The sequence below is a fragment of the Littorina saxatilis genome, linkage group LG16, assembly GCF_037325665.1.
Source record: "Littorina saxatilis isolate snail1 linkage group LG16, US_GU_Lsax_2.0, whole genome shotgun sequence".
Taxonomy (NCBI): domain Eukaryota; kingdom Metazoa; phylum Mollusca; class Gastropoda; order Littorinimorpha; family Littorinidae; genus Littorina; species Littorina saxatilis.
The window spans coordinates 17,579,438-17,597,081 of NC_090260.1; the positions used below are offsets into that span (position 1 = coordinate 17,579,438).

Here is a 17,644-nt window from a genome sequence, read left to right on the forward strand (position 1 = left end):
AGCTTTTTCATTTATCTTTAGTATTTTCTTCAACTTTAACTTTTAGGACCATGTATGAGGTTGTGGCAAGCTAAATACACAACACGACGACGTCTCGGAAAAATAGTAAGGATTATATAGGGAAAAACAACAGTGTCAGTTAAAGTCCGTTTTGAAGGTGTTAGTGGTTGGGGATTTTGAAAAGCATCAGACATCAGGCAGATACAATCCTTTCTGCGTGTTCTGGTGCAGAAAGAGTTTTCAGTTTATACATTGGGGTGACCAGTAGATACCATTTTACAACCATACCCCCAAACGACATTTACAGAGCCCAAAGAAGGATTTGGGTCAATTTCAAAGCCATTTTTCCGTATGAAGCGCCAACTTTATATGAAAATGTGTTTAATAAACATCAAAGGACTGAGGTTGAACTTTCTGATAAGGGACATTTTAAACCTAGTCATTGTCACTTCAACGTTGTTCTCTAATATGCCTGGACTATTAGGCACGATCACAATCGGGCTCACCCATGGAGTGGGTTTCTCGACGGCCTCGATGATGTCCTTGTCGACCAATTCACGAATTTTCGCTTCTACCTTCTCTCTGAGACCAAACGGTGTTCGTCGCACTGGCTGAGCGACGGGTTTAACGTTCGGGTCTACTTCCAACTTTACTTGGCGGTCTTTCAGCTTTCCAAACCCTTTGAAGAGTGGTCCGAATTCCTTGACGATTTCTTCTTTGAATTCATCCCTTTCACTGGTTACAGCTGACACACTTTGTACGTCCAGTCCGATTTTCAGAACTTTCAGAGTTGTTGCTGTGTCCCTACTTAGCAACGCTTCACCTTTCTCTCTGATGACGATGAATTCTGCTGTAGTCTGGTTTGCACCTGCCTGTATCTCAGCTGTGAAACTGCCGATAGTATGGAGAGGTGATTTCGATGTGTACGTGAACAGTTTTTTCTCACACTTTCTTGTGGTACACTTGATCTTCTTCTCCTTCATCTTCGTCCACAGTTTCTCGTCAATGATGTTGGTATCACTACCAGAGTCGATAATGACGTCCGTTTGTACACCGCCAATTGTCACGCTTATCAGATTGTTCTTCTGCCTACTTGACGTCATGAACACGTAATTCTGTTCATCACCGTCTGCGTCACTTTCACTGGTGTCAGTTTCCGCCTCTAACTGTCGCACTCTTGGCTTGTTGCGGAATTTTGTCTTTCGCTTGTTGTGAGGTCTGCTGTCTCTCTTTCCATCGCCACCCTCTTTCTTTTTGGATCTACATTTTGTGGCGTAGTGGTCAGCACCGTTACAGTTGTGACAAGTTTTCCCTCTTGCTGGGCACTGGGGACTTTTGCCATAGTGGTCATGTGATCCACACCGATAACATTCACCTTTCTGTTGAGCTTTGTGTGTATTTCCACGATCTTGCACAGCATGCACCTGTGATGCTTCTTGCTTCATTTGCACAATCTGCAGTGATACCGTCTCTTGCAAAGCAGCCTCAGTGAGAATTTGAGCGATTGTCAAGGTTTCTCCCTTCTCCAACAACTTTCTCCTGAGTTTATCAGACGTGCAGTGTTCAATAACTTGGTCTCTGATCTGAATGTCATTGTCGGTAAACTCACACCCTACCGTAGCCTCCCTGAGTCTAATCACGTATTTGCTTATTGACTCGTCCTTTCCCTGGTGTATTTGCCGGAATTTGTGACGTAGGAAGATCGGATTGGTTTTCGTTTTGAAGTGTTTGTTGACAGCATCAACTGCTTTTTTGTTCTCTTTAGCAGTACCGGCCTCGGGAAGTTGTTTGAAAATTGTTCTTACCTCCCTGCCTGCCGTGTATAGTAGTAATGCACGGCGCTGTTGTTTTGTGGAATCTTCTGGCATGTCAAACAGTCCAATGGAGTCGGCGTAGGCTTCGAATTCTTCGATCCACGTGGTCCATTTCAGTGACACTTGTTGAGCATCTCCTGTCGCCTCAAAGGCATTTGGAGCCTGTACGCCATGATTTACACTCGTCGCCATTGTAATATACGTGTTGTTGGTCGTCCACAGATTCACATACGTATATCAAAGACAAGACCGTTCAGTTTCATGTCTGCTGTTTATTCCGTGCTACTGCCGTCGTGCCGCACTACATCAATCTCTGACGTCATCTAATTAGTCTTATTAGACTAATCTAGTACAAAGTCATGGATACGACAACCACTTCAACAAACTCGCGAAGATTGGAACTCGCGAACTTTTGACGAAGGCAAATCTGGATGTCTCTTGTGTGTAAATGAAATCATGCGCTTGTCAGTGAACAAGAAGCGATGTGTTGAGTGAATTTTCTTTCCGTATTTTAAAACGATAAATATGTCACTCGGGTTGTTGTCGGTGTCGGTGGTGATGGTGGCGGATGGTGGTGGATGTCGTGGTAGAGGATGATGTTGTCGTCGTAGTTGTCAGAAAGCGGCAGGTTGCAGGGAGAGGTATTGCTGAGTTTCAGTAAATAAAGTCAATAAAATGCTGAATTTCAGTTCAACGGTTGTTGTTGTTGTGGTTGTTGTTGTTGTTGTTGTTAGACATCGTTGGACGTTGCGGGATGTGTAGTTGAGACAGGTGGTGGTGGTGGCGGTGACGAGATGTGGGTGTCGCTCAGTGTCGCTGTCGCTCTCTATGACCTAACCTTCTTCACCCAGATCACCTGGGCCGTGGACCGCGACATGGATCTCAGGCGGCCGGTATGGTTACCATCACTATACACACTGTCCAGGTAGACGACGACGTGTCTCTCCAAGCCCCATACTGTGTTCTGATTGGCCACCGTCACCGCCTCGTCTCGACCCCTACCTGCCGCTCTCTGTGTGGGACCCGATGTCATTTCAGCCAGTTGTCTAACGGCCGCTGTGTCGTTATGAGCCACCTTACGGGTGGGGACGCCGCGTGACTCGAGGCCCCGGATGAAGGGTGCTGGTGACATGAAGTGATCATCCGGTGTGTCTGTGTCACAGTCCATGTAACCCAGCACAAAGACGTCGCTGTAGGTGAGGCCGCCCTGCCCATGGGGAGCGTTGTCTTGGCAACCTGAAACATCACACACACCTTCAACATCACATCGTCGTTGTGTAATATACATCCACACCGACTGCAACAACACCAACACCAACAACAGCAACGACGACGACGACACCACCATCACCAGCAACAACAACCACGACACAAACAACAACGACGACCCATGTCTAACTTCCGCACCAACACCGGCTGCAGCAACACGTGAACAGAGACTACAACTACATCAGCAGCACCACAACCACCTGAAAATAGGAAAAACAATGTTACATTATTAAGGGTCCAACACCTCACCTTGGCAGACTTGTGACGATATTATGTAACGACGTCACAGTAAATGACGTAAATATCAAAGTATAATGACGCCATCGAAATGTAAAACAACCTGACTGACACTTACTGCATTGCGAGAGAGAGAGAGAGAGAGAGAGAGAGAGAGAGAGAGAGAGAGAGAGAGAGAGAGAGAGAGAGAGAGAGACAAACAGAGACAGACAGACAGAGAGAGAGGCAGAGAGACAAACAGGGTGACAGATTTAGACAGACAGACAGACAGACAGACAGACATACAGAGGAGTACTGACCGACACGAAGATCTCGCAGCATGTCTGCCACCAGCTCCCCGCACCGTGCACAGTGCCATGTCCTGTTACTCTCATGTTCCTGTCTGTCACCGCGGTACCTATCACCATAATGACCAACCGTCAGGACAGGTGGGCCGTCGCACGGTGCAGACACTGGCGGCCTGGTGTAGGCCGGGACCATTCCATCCTTCATATCGTCAGCCTGCTCCACCTCTCTCACCACAGCAGGTGGACTTCTCAGGGGCTGTGTCAGTTTGCGGACGTAACGCTCCATATCGACAGGTACATCTAGCTTAACACCTGCTGCCCACAAGGTGAACCGGACGTGTCGTTGTTTTAACGCCCGGTAGATCTCTGCGATGACGTCACTGTAACAGAACAGACAGGTGCGTCAGTGTGTAGAAACAGAACACACAGGTGTGTTATAGTTCTCACAAAACTCGGTTGTTTTCGTGATGACGTCACAGTAACAGAACGGACAGGTGTGTCAGTGGTGATTACACCTGGAATTACGAAACTGATTAAAAAAATAAAAAAGTAAGTCACAAAGATTGCTATTGAGAATCAGAATCACAGTGAACCTGAAATGAAATGACGCAATGATTAATAATGACGTGAACAGAATGACGTTATTTCGCTCCACTCTTCGTTACCTTGACCAAGTTTTTCCAATGGCAGACAAAGAAAGGGTGGCGCCTGATCAGACAGATTTATAACATCACTGATCAGTACACACCGCAGTGACAGTTGCTGAATTCACATTCTACATCTAATAAACATGCCCCAGTGTAATTTATTCAAACTTGAAAATAATACATAAATCTTCCGAATTTCTTGACCAAAAGCACACGAATTACCTCGTTATAGAAAAGGTGTGAATATAATAACATTTGTGAATTATCAGACTTCCTTCCAACGAACACGACCACACCGGCCAACACAAGAGTGACAGGAGGCAGTGTTAGATTCAGTGTACAGCGTCATTCTTACCACTCAGCCTCATCGGCCAGGATGTGCACGCGTCCGTGTGTCTGTGCGTGTTGACACAGCTCCTCCACCCAGGCCTGCACTTTCTTCTTGCCTTCCTCTGTCCACTGATACGGTCCGCGCCAGTCTCTCTCCCCTACCCCCGCCATGTTGACGAGCTGCACGCTTCCGGTTCCCTGTCCGGCAGTCTCTCTCACCTGATGACCCACAAGGTAAGCAGCAGCAGCGCCATCTCTACTCGTCTGAAGAACAAAGACGGTGCCGCAGCCCTTCCTCAGCAGAAAAAAAACCTTTTATTATCAAGACTACGCTTTTTGAAGTGCCCGTCGGGCCCCAGAGGATCCTCACGTCGACGTCGTCGTCGTCTGGTGTCTCCTCCAAGACTTGAAACTGCTGCGGGAACAGAGCTATGCAAGACATGGGTCGACCATGCTCCATTCCAACAGCGTGAACAAGATGGCCCTGGGTCCACAGCTGTAGTCTAGGCTCTCTGCTGAGGAATAGCTCAACCGTTGTCAGTGGTATGGAGAATCTGTCATCATACACATTCACACATTATTAGGTATATCACACACACACACACACACACACACACACACACACACACACACACACACACACACACACACACACACACACAAGCACACATACACAAACACACATACCGTTAAACACACACACACACACACACACACACACACACACACGCACACACACACATGCATGCATGTATATATGCATGCATATCAATCAAAGCAATAAACAAATCAAAGCAAGTCAAACAATCACCACAAAGATCACGAACAAAAAAACATCCACACAAACAGGGAGAGATCAAAACAGAGAATTCGTAACGAGAAACAAGAGAGAGAGAGAGAGAGGGAGAGAGAGAGAGAGAGGGGGGGGGGGAAAGAGAGAGAGTGAGAGGGGGAAAGAGAGAGAGTGAGAGAGGGAAAGAGAGAGGGGGAAAGAGAGAGAGAGAGGGAAAGAGAGAGAGAGAGAGAGGGACGGACAGACAGAGAGAGAGAGAGAGGGGGTCGGGGGGGGGGGGGGGGAGTCAGGAGAAAGAAAGAAAGAAAGATAGATCACGTCAGGTCAAGTAATAATAAACGTGCGTGCGTGCGCTTCACCGATATTATACAGCTATGTAACAGTACCTGGCAACCAACTGTGTGTAGGTAGCTGTATCCATGGCATGGTCCCCGCCCTCATTCCGTTCCAAGCTTGCCCTCCACCACGCGTCGAGCCTTGTCTGGTCAGCCATATCGTCCTCGCATAGACACACCTGGCTGACATTCCGACCTGGCTCGACGCCGAGGCCTTCCTGCAACTCCTGTAACTGAGGTCAACACACACGGACTGTAAAGAATGCGGGAAATGGCACAAGGGATGGTTTAATACACGATGCACACAAAGACAGTGTAACATTAGGCCTACCTGAGTTGCAAATCTCTTCATTCCTGCTTTAGTGTTTACCAGCCTAAAAGACAACTTTCTGGACAAAAGCAAACCATCTTTTCGGAAAAGAGTTTCCCGTTTGTGGTGACGCGCATTAGGCTACGTAAAGTACAAGTGACGTCGTTTTCGCGACAAAAAAAATGACGTCTACTATTCAAGGTCACTGTTCTTAGAGCTGGACAGGAAACAAATAAAAAGCAAATCGCTTATTCGACTCGCCTTCGTCTTGTCCCACAACAATATACCCCCCTCCCTTTTAGGAGCCCCCCCTCCCCCATGGAAGACTTCCGCCACCACCACTCCCACAAGAGTCCCTCCCTTCTTGTACAACCACCCCCTTTTATGCCTGACCTCCCCCAATAAGACCCTTTGTTTTTTCATGGCGTCTGTAAGTTAACCCACATTTAAATTTAAGACTTAACCCCAATAAAAAAAGAATTAAAAAAATCCTCTTTCATCTTCATAAATTATATGTTCAAGAAAACGTTGGCATCAGAATAATCGGAAAAAAACTTCATCAAAAGTGTGACCTGTAATATTCCAGATTATGTTCAGTGGTGATCATCTTGTCCAGCAAATTATATGTCCATGCTATTACTGTGAACATTTTCGAAACAAGCTACATTTTGGTCATGTCTGCTGATTAATAACACCTACAATTGTGTGAAATATGGAGGATTTGTTACCCAAATATCTGAAAGAAACTAAACTTAAAAAGTTGATGAGCATGACCCCGCTGTGACCCCAACATTTGACGAAGGTCAATCAAATCGGGGTCAAATCGGAAGATTATCAAATACCAGAAGTCTGCACATGTTTTTAGGTCGAGCTTCAAAATCATCCGACATAATCTTAACGGTAAGTTTTTTGTTCGGACATACGGACGGACACTGCATACAGTGTGTGGACAAAAAGCCTAGCGCTATGAACTGGCCCTTACTTTACGTTGGTGAACAAAGCTCTCTCTCTCTCTCTCTCTCTCTCTCTCTCTCTCTCTCTCTCTCTCTCTCTCTCTCTCTCTCTATCTCTCTCTCTCTCTCTCTCTCTCTCTCTCTCTCTCTCTATCTTCTTCTCTCCTGCGTTTGTCTGTTTTTGCGTGTGTGAGCGAGTGTAGGTCAAGAGTTAACTTACATCGCTCATGTTTAGCAGCACCTCCTCTAGACAGCGTCTCGTTGTGTCGGGCAGGACAATGGCCTGGTGGAGGGCTGGCTGTGTTACCAGGTCACCAAGGACAGAACGCCTCATAACATCTCTGGCTTGCTTCAGGTAGGCAGCGGCCTTCTTTAGTTCTTCTTGAACTGCAAGGGGGTCGTCTTCTGTCTGAGGTATGATTGCCGCCATCATTATCCCACGCTCGCGATGTATGACGAGCAGGTCAACAAAGTCCTCCTTCAGGTTCAACGGCTCTGCTTTGACGCTGTTCGTGTTCCTGGTGGCTGCACCAGTATAGATGCTTTGGGTATCAGCACCATATACACCAAATTTAGCTTGGGTCAGAATTACCATAATTTCTTTTTCCCTTGCGGCTTTGTTCTTTATCTGATTCATGCAGTGGTGGACATTTTTCAGCACTCTGTCTATGCGGACAGTGTCCCTGACCTCTCTACTCTTATCTATGTCTATTTGTTGCTGTGTTTTCAGTACCTGGATTCGCTCACCTTCTCCGATATATACCATTCTCTCATGCACAGTGTCAATGTGAGCCGGGGGGATTATGTATGATTCGCTCTCAAGGTGAGGGAACCAGGCGTTGAGAAACTCCCTCTGGAATCAAAGACATGATGATGTACTGTCTACTCACTTCTAGTACCATTCACAACCTACGTCAACTATGAAGACGGTGAAAATACAGACACCAAATAGGGACTTATGTCTCGTTGGTGGTTCACACAATATTTGCCTAGAACACAGCAGATAATTGTTTAAAAACAGTTGTTCTATGGTGTAAATTCAAAATGAACAACAACAACAACAACAACAACAACAACAACAACAACAACAACAACAACAACAAAAAGAGTAAAACTAATGATAATATAACCAGGTTTTTTGTCGGTCCGAGGGGGAGCATATCGTCTTTTATTTCATATGTATTGACCAAGGCCGAAGGTCGCGGTCAATAAATATGAAACAAAAGTCGATATGCCCCCCGAGGACCGACAAAAAAGCTGGTCTGTCAACAAACCACCAAACATCGTTTTTGTCATCATTTTGGTTGTGAGAAAATAAATGCACAACCAACCCAGGGAGCCATGCTTTGAAACACGGGTTCCGTACTGATAACCACACGAGTCCCGGTTTGATAACCACTGGCAATCGAAGCTGGCGTGTGAAAGCAACTTTCTGTGTTTTTGAGTTCATAAAATGTTGGGATGAATATGTCAGGTTTGAGGATGCACAGTTCTGTAGGTTCATCTCGGTACTCCACCCCTCGGCTTTCTGTTGTAAATATTAAGCTGTCTGATCGAATGTGGAAGCTACGTTTGGTCAAAGGTCACAGAAGATTTGCGTCGTGCATCGAAGGAAAGAATCGCGATCTTGTTTCCGACTCAGTACCTTATTGTTTTTCATTAGACCTGTCATTCTGCTTGCTCGGCTTTGTTAGATGTTTGCATAATCTTGTTGCTATTTTCTTTGCTTTTATTATTGTTTCTTATTTGTGCTTCGTTTATCGATGCAACGTCTTGTGCACGGGTCAAAATGTGTGTGTCAGGGGTCGTTTTACTTGAACTTGACTTTCGTGTTTCTCCGAACGTCTGTGTATCGAAACACAGATACACGCACTCCGTGACTTTGTAAGAAGACAAAACATATCGCTAGGTTTCATTCGTTTTTGATGAATGTATGAACTTTCATGGAGTAGTTTTGTTTTTTGTTTACTTTTGCCAGTTTGCCAGTTCGTTTTTTGGAACTTTGCAAAGCAGTGTCGTGTCGTCTGTTCAGGTCTGGGGAAACACTAATGAAAAGAGTCGAAGAATCCCCGAGCGTTTCTATTGGGTTTGCTTTTGATTATCCATGTATAATATGTTCTGCGCGAAGTTAGAATCCGGTTTCATTCTAGAATGGACCGGGTCCAGGTTGGAATTCTAACCCTGCGCAAGTACAGGGGTGCCATTCTAGAATGAAACCACGTCATGTGAGGAAAGTTGACATGCGTGAAGCATCGCGAGAGTCAATAAAGGGGGCCGTAATGTTAGTAGGTAAGACAGAGTTGTCTTCCCTTGAATTATCTCCACCTGCACCTTCCCTTTGATAAAATGGGGCTGATTTGTCTACCCCTGCAAAAAATCCTTTGGCGATCTTGCGATGTCATGTCATGTCAAGAAAGTTGACACTCCTGAGTACGCAATAAACAAAGGCAGACCATAGCAAGGGGGACTACCAGGGCGGTAATGTTTGCAGGGCAGTTGTTTTTGTGATGAGAGCCGGTTGCGGCCGCTTGCAATGTCAGCGCTGTCTTCCTCTCGGCAATGTCCGATTTTTTGACAATTTTTTTGACAGACAGACAGACAGACGGTCAGACCGACTAACCGACAGACAGACCAACAGAAGGACAGAGTGAGTTATAGAGCTGTTGTCACAGGTTTAAAAAAAAGTTGACATTAACAAAAACAGAAATCAACAACAACTTTTGTCTGGTTTTATAATATTATGGGAAAACATTGAAAGCAATTTATAGTAGTAGTACTACCACAACAAATACTCTCAAAGGGGAATTCCATGCCTAAAAGTTTGACAGTTTTTATTTAATCTATCAGAATCCCTACCTTCCAAACTGTGATATGCCCACGTTTCAAACTCCTACAACCCTGCATTACTACTACACAAAAGAACAAAATTCCAAGAAATATATCCTGGTGCACATTTATTTGTAGAGGAAGTACCAATCATTCAAGAGAGTTCACTTGATTTACAAATGGATTGGAGGTCTGTCATTTCCAAGCAACTGAATTGTAGCTTAAAATCAGTGAATACCCTTTATTTCTGACCAAGCCTCATTGCAATGACAGTCAATTAATTTTTCTCTCCAAAATCACAACATTATACCATGTCATACTTTCAAATAACCTCTAATTGCCCTTGAAAAAAATACAGGCTCCTGACGTTCTCAGTGCCCAGTGACGGCAGAGATTGACGAATTGCAATTCAACCGTGTAGCAAGATGACACCACTTGAGCCAGAGGTCAACTAATGATTAGTAATGACATTCCAATTCACAGCATCTTGATTGACAAGCTTGATTTTCCGTAATAACTGTGGAAAGTCAGAATTTTCAAAAAATTTCCCTGAAAAGCATAAATACTCGAAGCTCAGCGTTCACAAATGAATCAAATGAAAGAATGAAATCGATGATTAGATGCCACAAGACCTTATGTCGAAATACAAACGCCAGTTATGGGATGATATGTCATTTTGGAGAAAACAGAGACGATTTTCTACAGAAACTAGCCTCGCCTTTGCCGATTTTCGTGGGGCCCACCGCAGCCAATTGCTTTCGTTGTGGCCGGCGCTCATAACGAGGGGTTTGCTATGGCTGCGAGTCTTGTGGTCAAAGCAGCACCGTTCTTAAGAGGCGCATGCCTGATAGAACGTCAAAGCTAGTTAAAAAAAAAAAAATAAAAAAAAAAAAAGCCTTTCCCTCGCTCAAACTATATAGTCATATTATATATCGATACAAAGCTAAAGACTGTATCTTCACAATTCAGAAGACCAACTTCATGTATATGAATAAGATTAAAAGTTACAAGCGAGATCGGCAAAACACTGTCAGTCCGGAAATTTCCGTTCGTAGCGATCAGTGCTGAGTGTCTCTAAAAATCGTAATCACTTTCAGAACATCTCAATCCCAATTCACGATGTCTTTGAGTAAAGTGTAAAAAACCCGAGAAAAAAAACCCCAACCAAACACACAAAAAACAAAAACAAAAAGAAAATCCACATGTGTGGCTTTGGCTGTGTGATAGTCTAACTGAAATGACTATTCCAACTTGGACCCAAATTCCAACCTTGCGCACGGCCGATTCTAGAATGGACCAGCAACAAGGGTTTCATTCTAGAATGGCACCCCTGTACTTGCGCAGGGTTAGATTTCCAACCTGGACCCGGTCCATTCTAGAATGAAACCGGATTCTAACTTCGCGCAGAACATATATAACCTGCATCCTGCAACTATGGTAACCGGGGATTTATTCCCCGGGGAACATGATATTTATTTGCCAGGTGCTTGTGAATGAAAACTCGTGAAAATGATGACAATGCACCTCATTCATTTTAAACATAACTTCAAGTCTTAAAATATGAGGTTTCCGTGGGTGGTTTTTTTCTGAGATGAATTTACCTCATGGTCTGACAACCTTAACACTTGGTCCTCTGATTCCTGTGATCTTGCCATCAAGGGCGGGGCAGGAGAGACAGCCTGGTTCCCCGGTGACCCAGAGGTACTGCACGGCGGAGCACATTCCACAGCCGGTCCCTGTGTGATGTGCATGGTATAACCGTCACTTCTGTCATAGCACTGTTCATATATGTAATGATCATGATATTACCGTCATTTCTGTCATAGCACTGTTCATATATGTAATGATCAGGATATTACCGTCACTTCTGTCATAGCACTGTTCATATATATGTAATGATCAGGATATTACCGTCATTTCTGTCATAGCACTGTTCATATATGTACAACTAGATGATTACCCGGCTTCACCGGGAAGAAGTAGAGCCGAATACCAGGCTGCGCCTGGGACCTGTACGCCGGCTTCGCCGGCGCACGAAGGAAGGGAGATCTAAACATATACTGTTCAAAAAAAGAAACGCATAGCTTGTAATATTTGGTTAATTTATTTATATGGCTACAAGGATATCCACCAAACTGCAGACAATGTTTATCTGGTCGTCGACCTTTCGTCCATTGCCGCAAGTGAGCTCTGCACGTGACGCATGCGTTATCAGTGGCTACAATGTCAAAATTGCTCATTTGGCATGACCACTCGTCATGCTTCAGTGTAATCTCGTGAAACTCGGGGAATATTGAGCTCTCACCATGTCTTCCAAAACCCATAAAAGCGGATTGTTCGCCACAAAGAAATCAGACGACAATTCAGCGACGAAAGATGGCCCGATTGAGCAGAGAAGACCGCCAAATTGCATTGGGTCGTTTACAAGCAGGCCAAAGTCAAAGTGCAATCGCCAGGCACTTCCACGTGTCCCAGAGCACCATCAGTAGACTGTGGGTCAGGTTTCAAGCCACTGGCTCCGTTGCTGACTTGCCACGAGCGGGAAGACCAAGGGCGACAACTGCTGCTCACGACCGCTTCATACGGCTCCGCCACCTCCGGAATCGTTTCCTGTCGGCCTCATCTTCTGTCCAGGCTCTCCCCGGGCCACACCGATTATCGGACCAGACCGTGCGGAACCGCCTGCATGAAGCTGGTTTGAGAGCTCGCAGACCTCACAGAGGAGCTGTCCTCACCCGCCGCCATCACCAGAACCGAGTGCAGTGGGGCAACCAGCACCTTCGCTGGACCGTCCGGAATCACTGGAGACACGTGTGGTTCAGCGACGAGTCCTACTTCCTGCTCCAGCGACATGATGGTCGGAGGAGGATCTACCGGAGAGTAAACGAACGTTACGCGCCCAACTGTGTGGATGAGGCACCCGTTCATGGTGGTGGAGGCGTCATGGTGTGGGGGGCGATCAATACCGCTGGAAGGAGCACCCTGGTGCACGTCCAAGGGCGCATAACTGCCCAGCGATACGTGGAGGAAATTCTGCGCCCACACGCCCTTCCTCTTCTGGCTGACCAGGATGCCATATTCCAGCAGGACAACGCTCGCCCGCACACAGCACGACTCACCACCCAGTTCCTCACCGACCACCATGTCCAGGTGCTTCCCTGGCCATCCATGTCGCCAGACATGAACCCGATAGAACACCTCTGGGATGAATTGGACAGACGTGTGCGCAGGCGAGAAGAAGCGCCGGCAAATCACCGCGATCTATTGCAGGCACTTCAGGAGGAGTGGGACACCATCCCACAGCAAGATATCCGGCATCTGATCCAGTCCATGCCCAGAAGGTGCCGGGCAGTTGTTGCTGCTCAAGGCAGTCACACCCCCTACTGACTTGACAGCCTCGGCACCCAATCGTATTGATTGACTGATTGATTTGAAGATGCAAATGAACTGTGTGTGCATTCAACTGTGTCCATACCAAATTTCAAACAAATAATCTAAATATTGGATTTTCTGTTAATTTTTTCGAAAAATAAAACAAATTTGGCAAGTAGCAACTATGCGTTTCTTTTTTTGAACAGTATAGTAACGTGCAGTGACCTTCTTAAAATAGTAACGTAGTAACGGGAATATGGATTGACGCCACACGAAGGAAGGGAGAACTAAAAATAGTAACGTGCAGTGACCTTCTAAAAATAGTAACGTAGTAACGGGAATATGGATTGACGCCACACGAAGGAAGGGAGATAAACGCGCAATACAAAACACTGGAGAAGATAAGGAAGAGTTACTGGGAATGGATATAGTGGATCTACAGAAAAACAAAAATCGGTTCAGCGCTGCGCGCTGAGAGCGCGTGTTGAAATATCTCATCAATGAGGTTGTGTCCGGGGTGTGGCTGAATACGGTCTCCATATTTGAAAAAGATCGACCGAGAACTTTGGCCGTGCATCGCGAACAGACACACAGACACAAGTCGTATATCTATATATATAGATGCATGCTATTACCGTCACTTCTGTCATAGCGATGTTCACATGTGTGGTTTGCATGATATGACCGTCACTTCTGTCATAGCGCTGTTCATAATTGTGAGTTGTGTGCATGATATGACCGTCACTTATGTCATAGCGTGTGTATATATATAGCTATTCTGATGAACACGTGGGGGAATTCGGGGGCTGTGATTGGATGATCTTTTCCGATCATCAAAGCATAATGCTACGGAAGTCGGCCATTTTTCTCAATATCCAAAAGCATATTGTCAATAACAAAGACGCATGGTTCCGGTTTATTCGACGTGTATAAAGTACACGCATACCTCGCCAGGTTTGTTTCTGTGACTAGTCGACAGACGATGCCATTTGCTTTGTGTGTGTTTTTGTTGTTGCTCACTGGACATGACATACATTACGTGTAAAATCCAGTTCTTTAACAGGCAACAAACATTGCAAATTTCCAAAAGCTGCAATCTGAAGCGACCTATTTCTGATTCTAGCAGACGATCTCTCCAATGTTTAACACAAAATCAGCAAACTCTCCTGTCACATAGAACGTCCATTGTATAGTGCAATGTTGAAATGAAGTTACCGGTCTGAAACATTTAGTCGTTTCTTCTGAGACAATCCTTGTTCTCTTATCATCTACAGATTTACCCCAGTCTTCACCCAACAGAAGTCAGACTTTCGAACATACAATATACGTAGGCAAGCATGATACGTCATGACGTCATATGAAATGCTAAACATCCGGTTATCTCGAGTTTTCTCCGTAATACATGTCCGTGGTTTTTTCAATGTTCGGTTATTTCCGTGGCTTTATGCGGAAAGGGAACCGTCGTCTGCAATCAACGACATGGACCATTCTGGTACTTGTTGCTGACAAAAACATGATTTTAACACAGAATTTAATGTCAGAATAGCTATGTAAACGCTATTGTGTTTTCATCGTAGCAATAGGGTCCGATATTTAGACTCGAACAAGTATAATGCGACTCGTCTTCGACTCGTCGGCATTATACTTGTCTCGTCTAAATATCGGGCCCTATTGCTACGCTGAAAACACAAAGGCTGGTAATATGTGTGGTTTGCATTATATTACCGTCACTTCTGTCATAGCGCTGTTCATAATTATGAGTTGTGTGCATAAAATGACCATCACTTCTGTCATAGCGTTGTTTTAGATAGTGTGACTCACCTTATTGTCATGCACTGTATGTGAACGTGTTTTTTCACATGGTACTCAGAAAAAATGTTCAAACATTATTTTATTTTCCTGTGCGTGTGTGGGCCAAAACGCCCATGTACACTCATGGTTTTGCACGAAGAGGATTGTATGTGCTTGGCCGTATGTTCCGTCGGCCATATACTTATACTCTACTCTGTGTCGTGGGATGCATGCTTGGTATTTTCATGTTTCTATAATTCACTGACATGGATTTCAGAATCTTTACCATTTTTACTTGGTTTTGTGCCACAACATGGGGGGGGGGGAGTGGGGGGGGGGGGGGCAAGGGGGTATGCAAATAAAGTGACCCGGGAGATCGGAACATCTTTTCTCTTTATCAAGCAGGTGGCGGGGTTCCAAACACTCAACCATCAAGTTGGCTGTTGCGATCGTCATCAATGAGGAATGTTCAGTCTATTTGCATTTATCGACGCTGACACGGACAATGCATGTATACGACCCCCAACAAATTGACAGATTAGATCGGCCGTGTAGGAGCTGAGGGGGAGGGGGGGCAGGAGAGACAGAGACTATGATAGACAGACAGAGATAGACAGACAGAGATAAACAGACAGAGATAGACAGACAGAGATAAACAGACAGAGATAAACAGACAGAGATAAACAGACAGAGATGGCGGCGTGAGAGCACACCGGGACAAGGAACAGGTGTAAGGGAAAAAAAAAAAAAAAAAAAAAAAAAACAGACAGAGATGGGTTGGTTGGTTGGTTATTGTTTGTTTTGTAATGTAAGAATAAGAATACTTTATTATCTTATAGAGAAATTCAGGCGTGGTACATAACAATAATACAATCAGGACATTGTTTTTACGTAAGACATATAGCACTATATAACATGGCAGGTTATAAACACACCTCCCACATACCTCTCTGGCCATTCCTTGCATTGTGCTTACGCATTCAGTCATGAACACATCCATGTCTCACTTACACATCGCACACATGGACATTCTTATACGCTCAACTTACCCATTCACGCATGGACATTCGACCACGCTCCACTTACACATTCTTATACGCTCCACTTACACATTCACACATGGGCATTCTTATATGCTCCACTTACACATTCCCACATGGACATTCGACTACGCCCACTTACACATTCCCACATGGACATCTTTAAAGCACTGCGCTTACATATTCTCGCACACCTACGCGTATAACGGACTATGGCTAAACATCATTGCAAAAAATCATAGCATACAATATATCACAGAAAAAATACGGACGTACATAAAACCAATTATGTAGGCTACATACATGTACATTACTACTGATTGCACTGGCAGAAGAGGGGCTGAGTCGGGTATGTGGATGTGTTTACATGTTGCCAAGGGTGATGGATTTGGGGATGAAGCTGTTTTGCAGCCTGAGTGTAGCTTTGTGCGTGCGAAGTCTACGGCCAGAGGGAAGGAGTTCATAGAGGTGGGCAAGGACATGGGACCTATCTGAAGCTATCCGCCTACTCTTTCTCACCACACGCTTTTCATGCAGGGACTCCACACTTGCTTGCTGCCTGCCAATCACCTTGCTACTGACATTCACCATTCGCACTAAGACATTCTACAACCTGTGGCAATCACAACCTGTGGCAATCACGATAAAATTGTAGACGGTTCTAAAAACCGCATGTCCTGTTACGCTTCTTTCGTCAAATCTTGTTAAAAATCTTAATATCCTTTAAACTATTGGAGAGAGAGAGAGAGAGAGAGAGAGAGAGAGAGAGAGAGAGAGAGAGAGAGAGAGAGAGAGAGAGAGAGAGAGAGAGAGAGAGAGAGAGAGAGAGAGAGAGAGAGAGAGAGAGAGAGAGAGAGAGTACACCGCTACCCAAGACGTACCAGATCAACGGCGCTATTCGTACAGCCCTGAGCAGCACAGTTGGTACAGCAGCTACAGTTCGCACGGCAGTCACACACCCCTTGCCTGATGCACCGGCAGCACGCCTGGAAAGTACATTGCGAAGTGCCCTCTGTTGTTGTGAGAATGTACGTGCTGTATGTCTACAGTGCTCAGAGCACTCAGACAGCAAACTGACAGGCCTCATCATCATTTCTACACTTCACAGACCACGAGAGAAGAGACGTCTTCAAAAAAATATAACATGCAAACACCATGTAGTTTCTGCTTTGCAAGAAACCTTAAAAGAGGGGACAGAAGGAAACGAATGCCCATTTGCGGTAAGACACTGGAGCCTTTTTACAATGAGCGGTAAGAAATGATGAAATAATGACACTGAAACCTAAAGAATAAACTGAACAGCCGGTGACATGTAAACCAATGAAGCTTAAGCCCCCATTGTATTGCATCAGTACGAGGGGGACTCATTATAGTTTGCAACCTGGGCAAAGTAATGAAGTCACTACTTTGCTTTTTTCATTTCATCAAAGACCAGTTTTGGAAAGACTTGTGTCAACACAAATTACTTGATTCCGTGCAACTGTCTTTGTTCAATGCTATAAAATGTCCAATAAGGGTGATGGGTCTCCTGACAGCAGTGTTGACTTTTCGCGTAGAGATTTTCGAGCTATGGAAACTCTTTTTAAGAGTCCTTTTGAAATGTAAAATACTGTTTTAGAAATTAATCTACATCGGAAGCA

At 45.0% G+C, this 17,644-nt stretch overlaps 2 protein-coding genes and 1 long non-coding RNA gene across 5 annotated transcripts in view; 1 reads left to right on the forward strand and 2 right to left on the reverse strand.

Annotated features, from left to right (window-relative positions):
- The window catches only part of LOC138950564 (uncharacterized), a 478,836-nt gene that overhangs the window by 139,000 nt on the left and 322,192 nt on the right, over positions 1-17,644 (forward strand). The gene's annotated exons all lie outside the window — the stretch shown is intronic.
- LOC138950553 (uncharacterized) overlaps positions 2,261-17,644 on the reverse strand; it is a 204,190-nt gene continuing 188,806 nt past the window's right edge. The window contains exons 2-5 of one of the 3 annotated variants that reach the window (XM_070322271.1): positions 5,764-5,945; positions 4,610-5,138; positions 3,620-3,987; positions 2,261-3,050 (exon numbers count right to left, since the gene is read on the reverse strand). In XM_070322271.1, the coding sequence (XP_070178372.1) occupies positions 2,641-3,050; positions 3,620-3,987; positions 4,610-4,755 (924 nt within the window). In that variant the 5' untranslated portion in view covers positions 4,756-5,138; positions 5,764-5,945 and the 3' untranslated portion in view covers positions 2,261-2,640. Of the gene's footprint in view, positions 3,051-3,619; positions 3,988-4,609; positions 5,252-5,763; positions 6,313-17,644 lie in introns of those variants that run through there. The other 2 variants (XM_070322270.1, XM_070322272.1) reach the window with 2 other exon arrangements.
- On the reverse strand, positions 7,128-17,047 carry LOC138950538 (uncharacterized). Its single transcript, XM_070322257.1, has 3 exons — positions 16,886-17,047; positions 11,403-11,537; positions 7,128-7,828 (listed from the first exon to the last, which is right to left on the reverse strand). Exons 2-3 carry the CDS (start codon positions 11,454-11,456, stop codon positions 7,187-7,189), a joined length of 696 nt encoding a protein of 231 aa, XP_070178358.1. The 5' UTR covers positions 11,457-11,537; positions 16,886-17,047; the 3' UTR covers positions 7,128-7,186.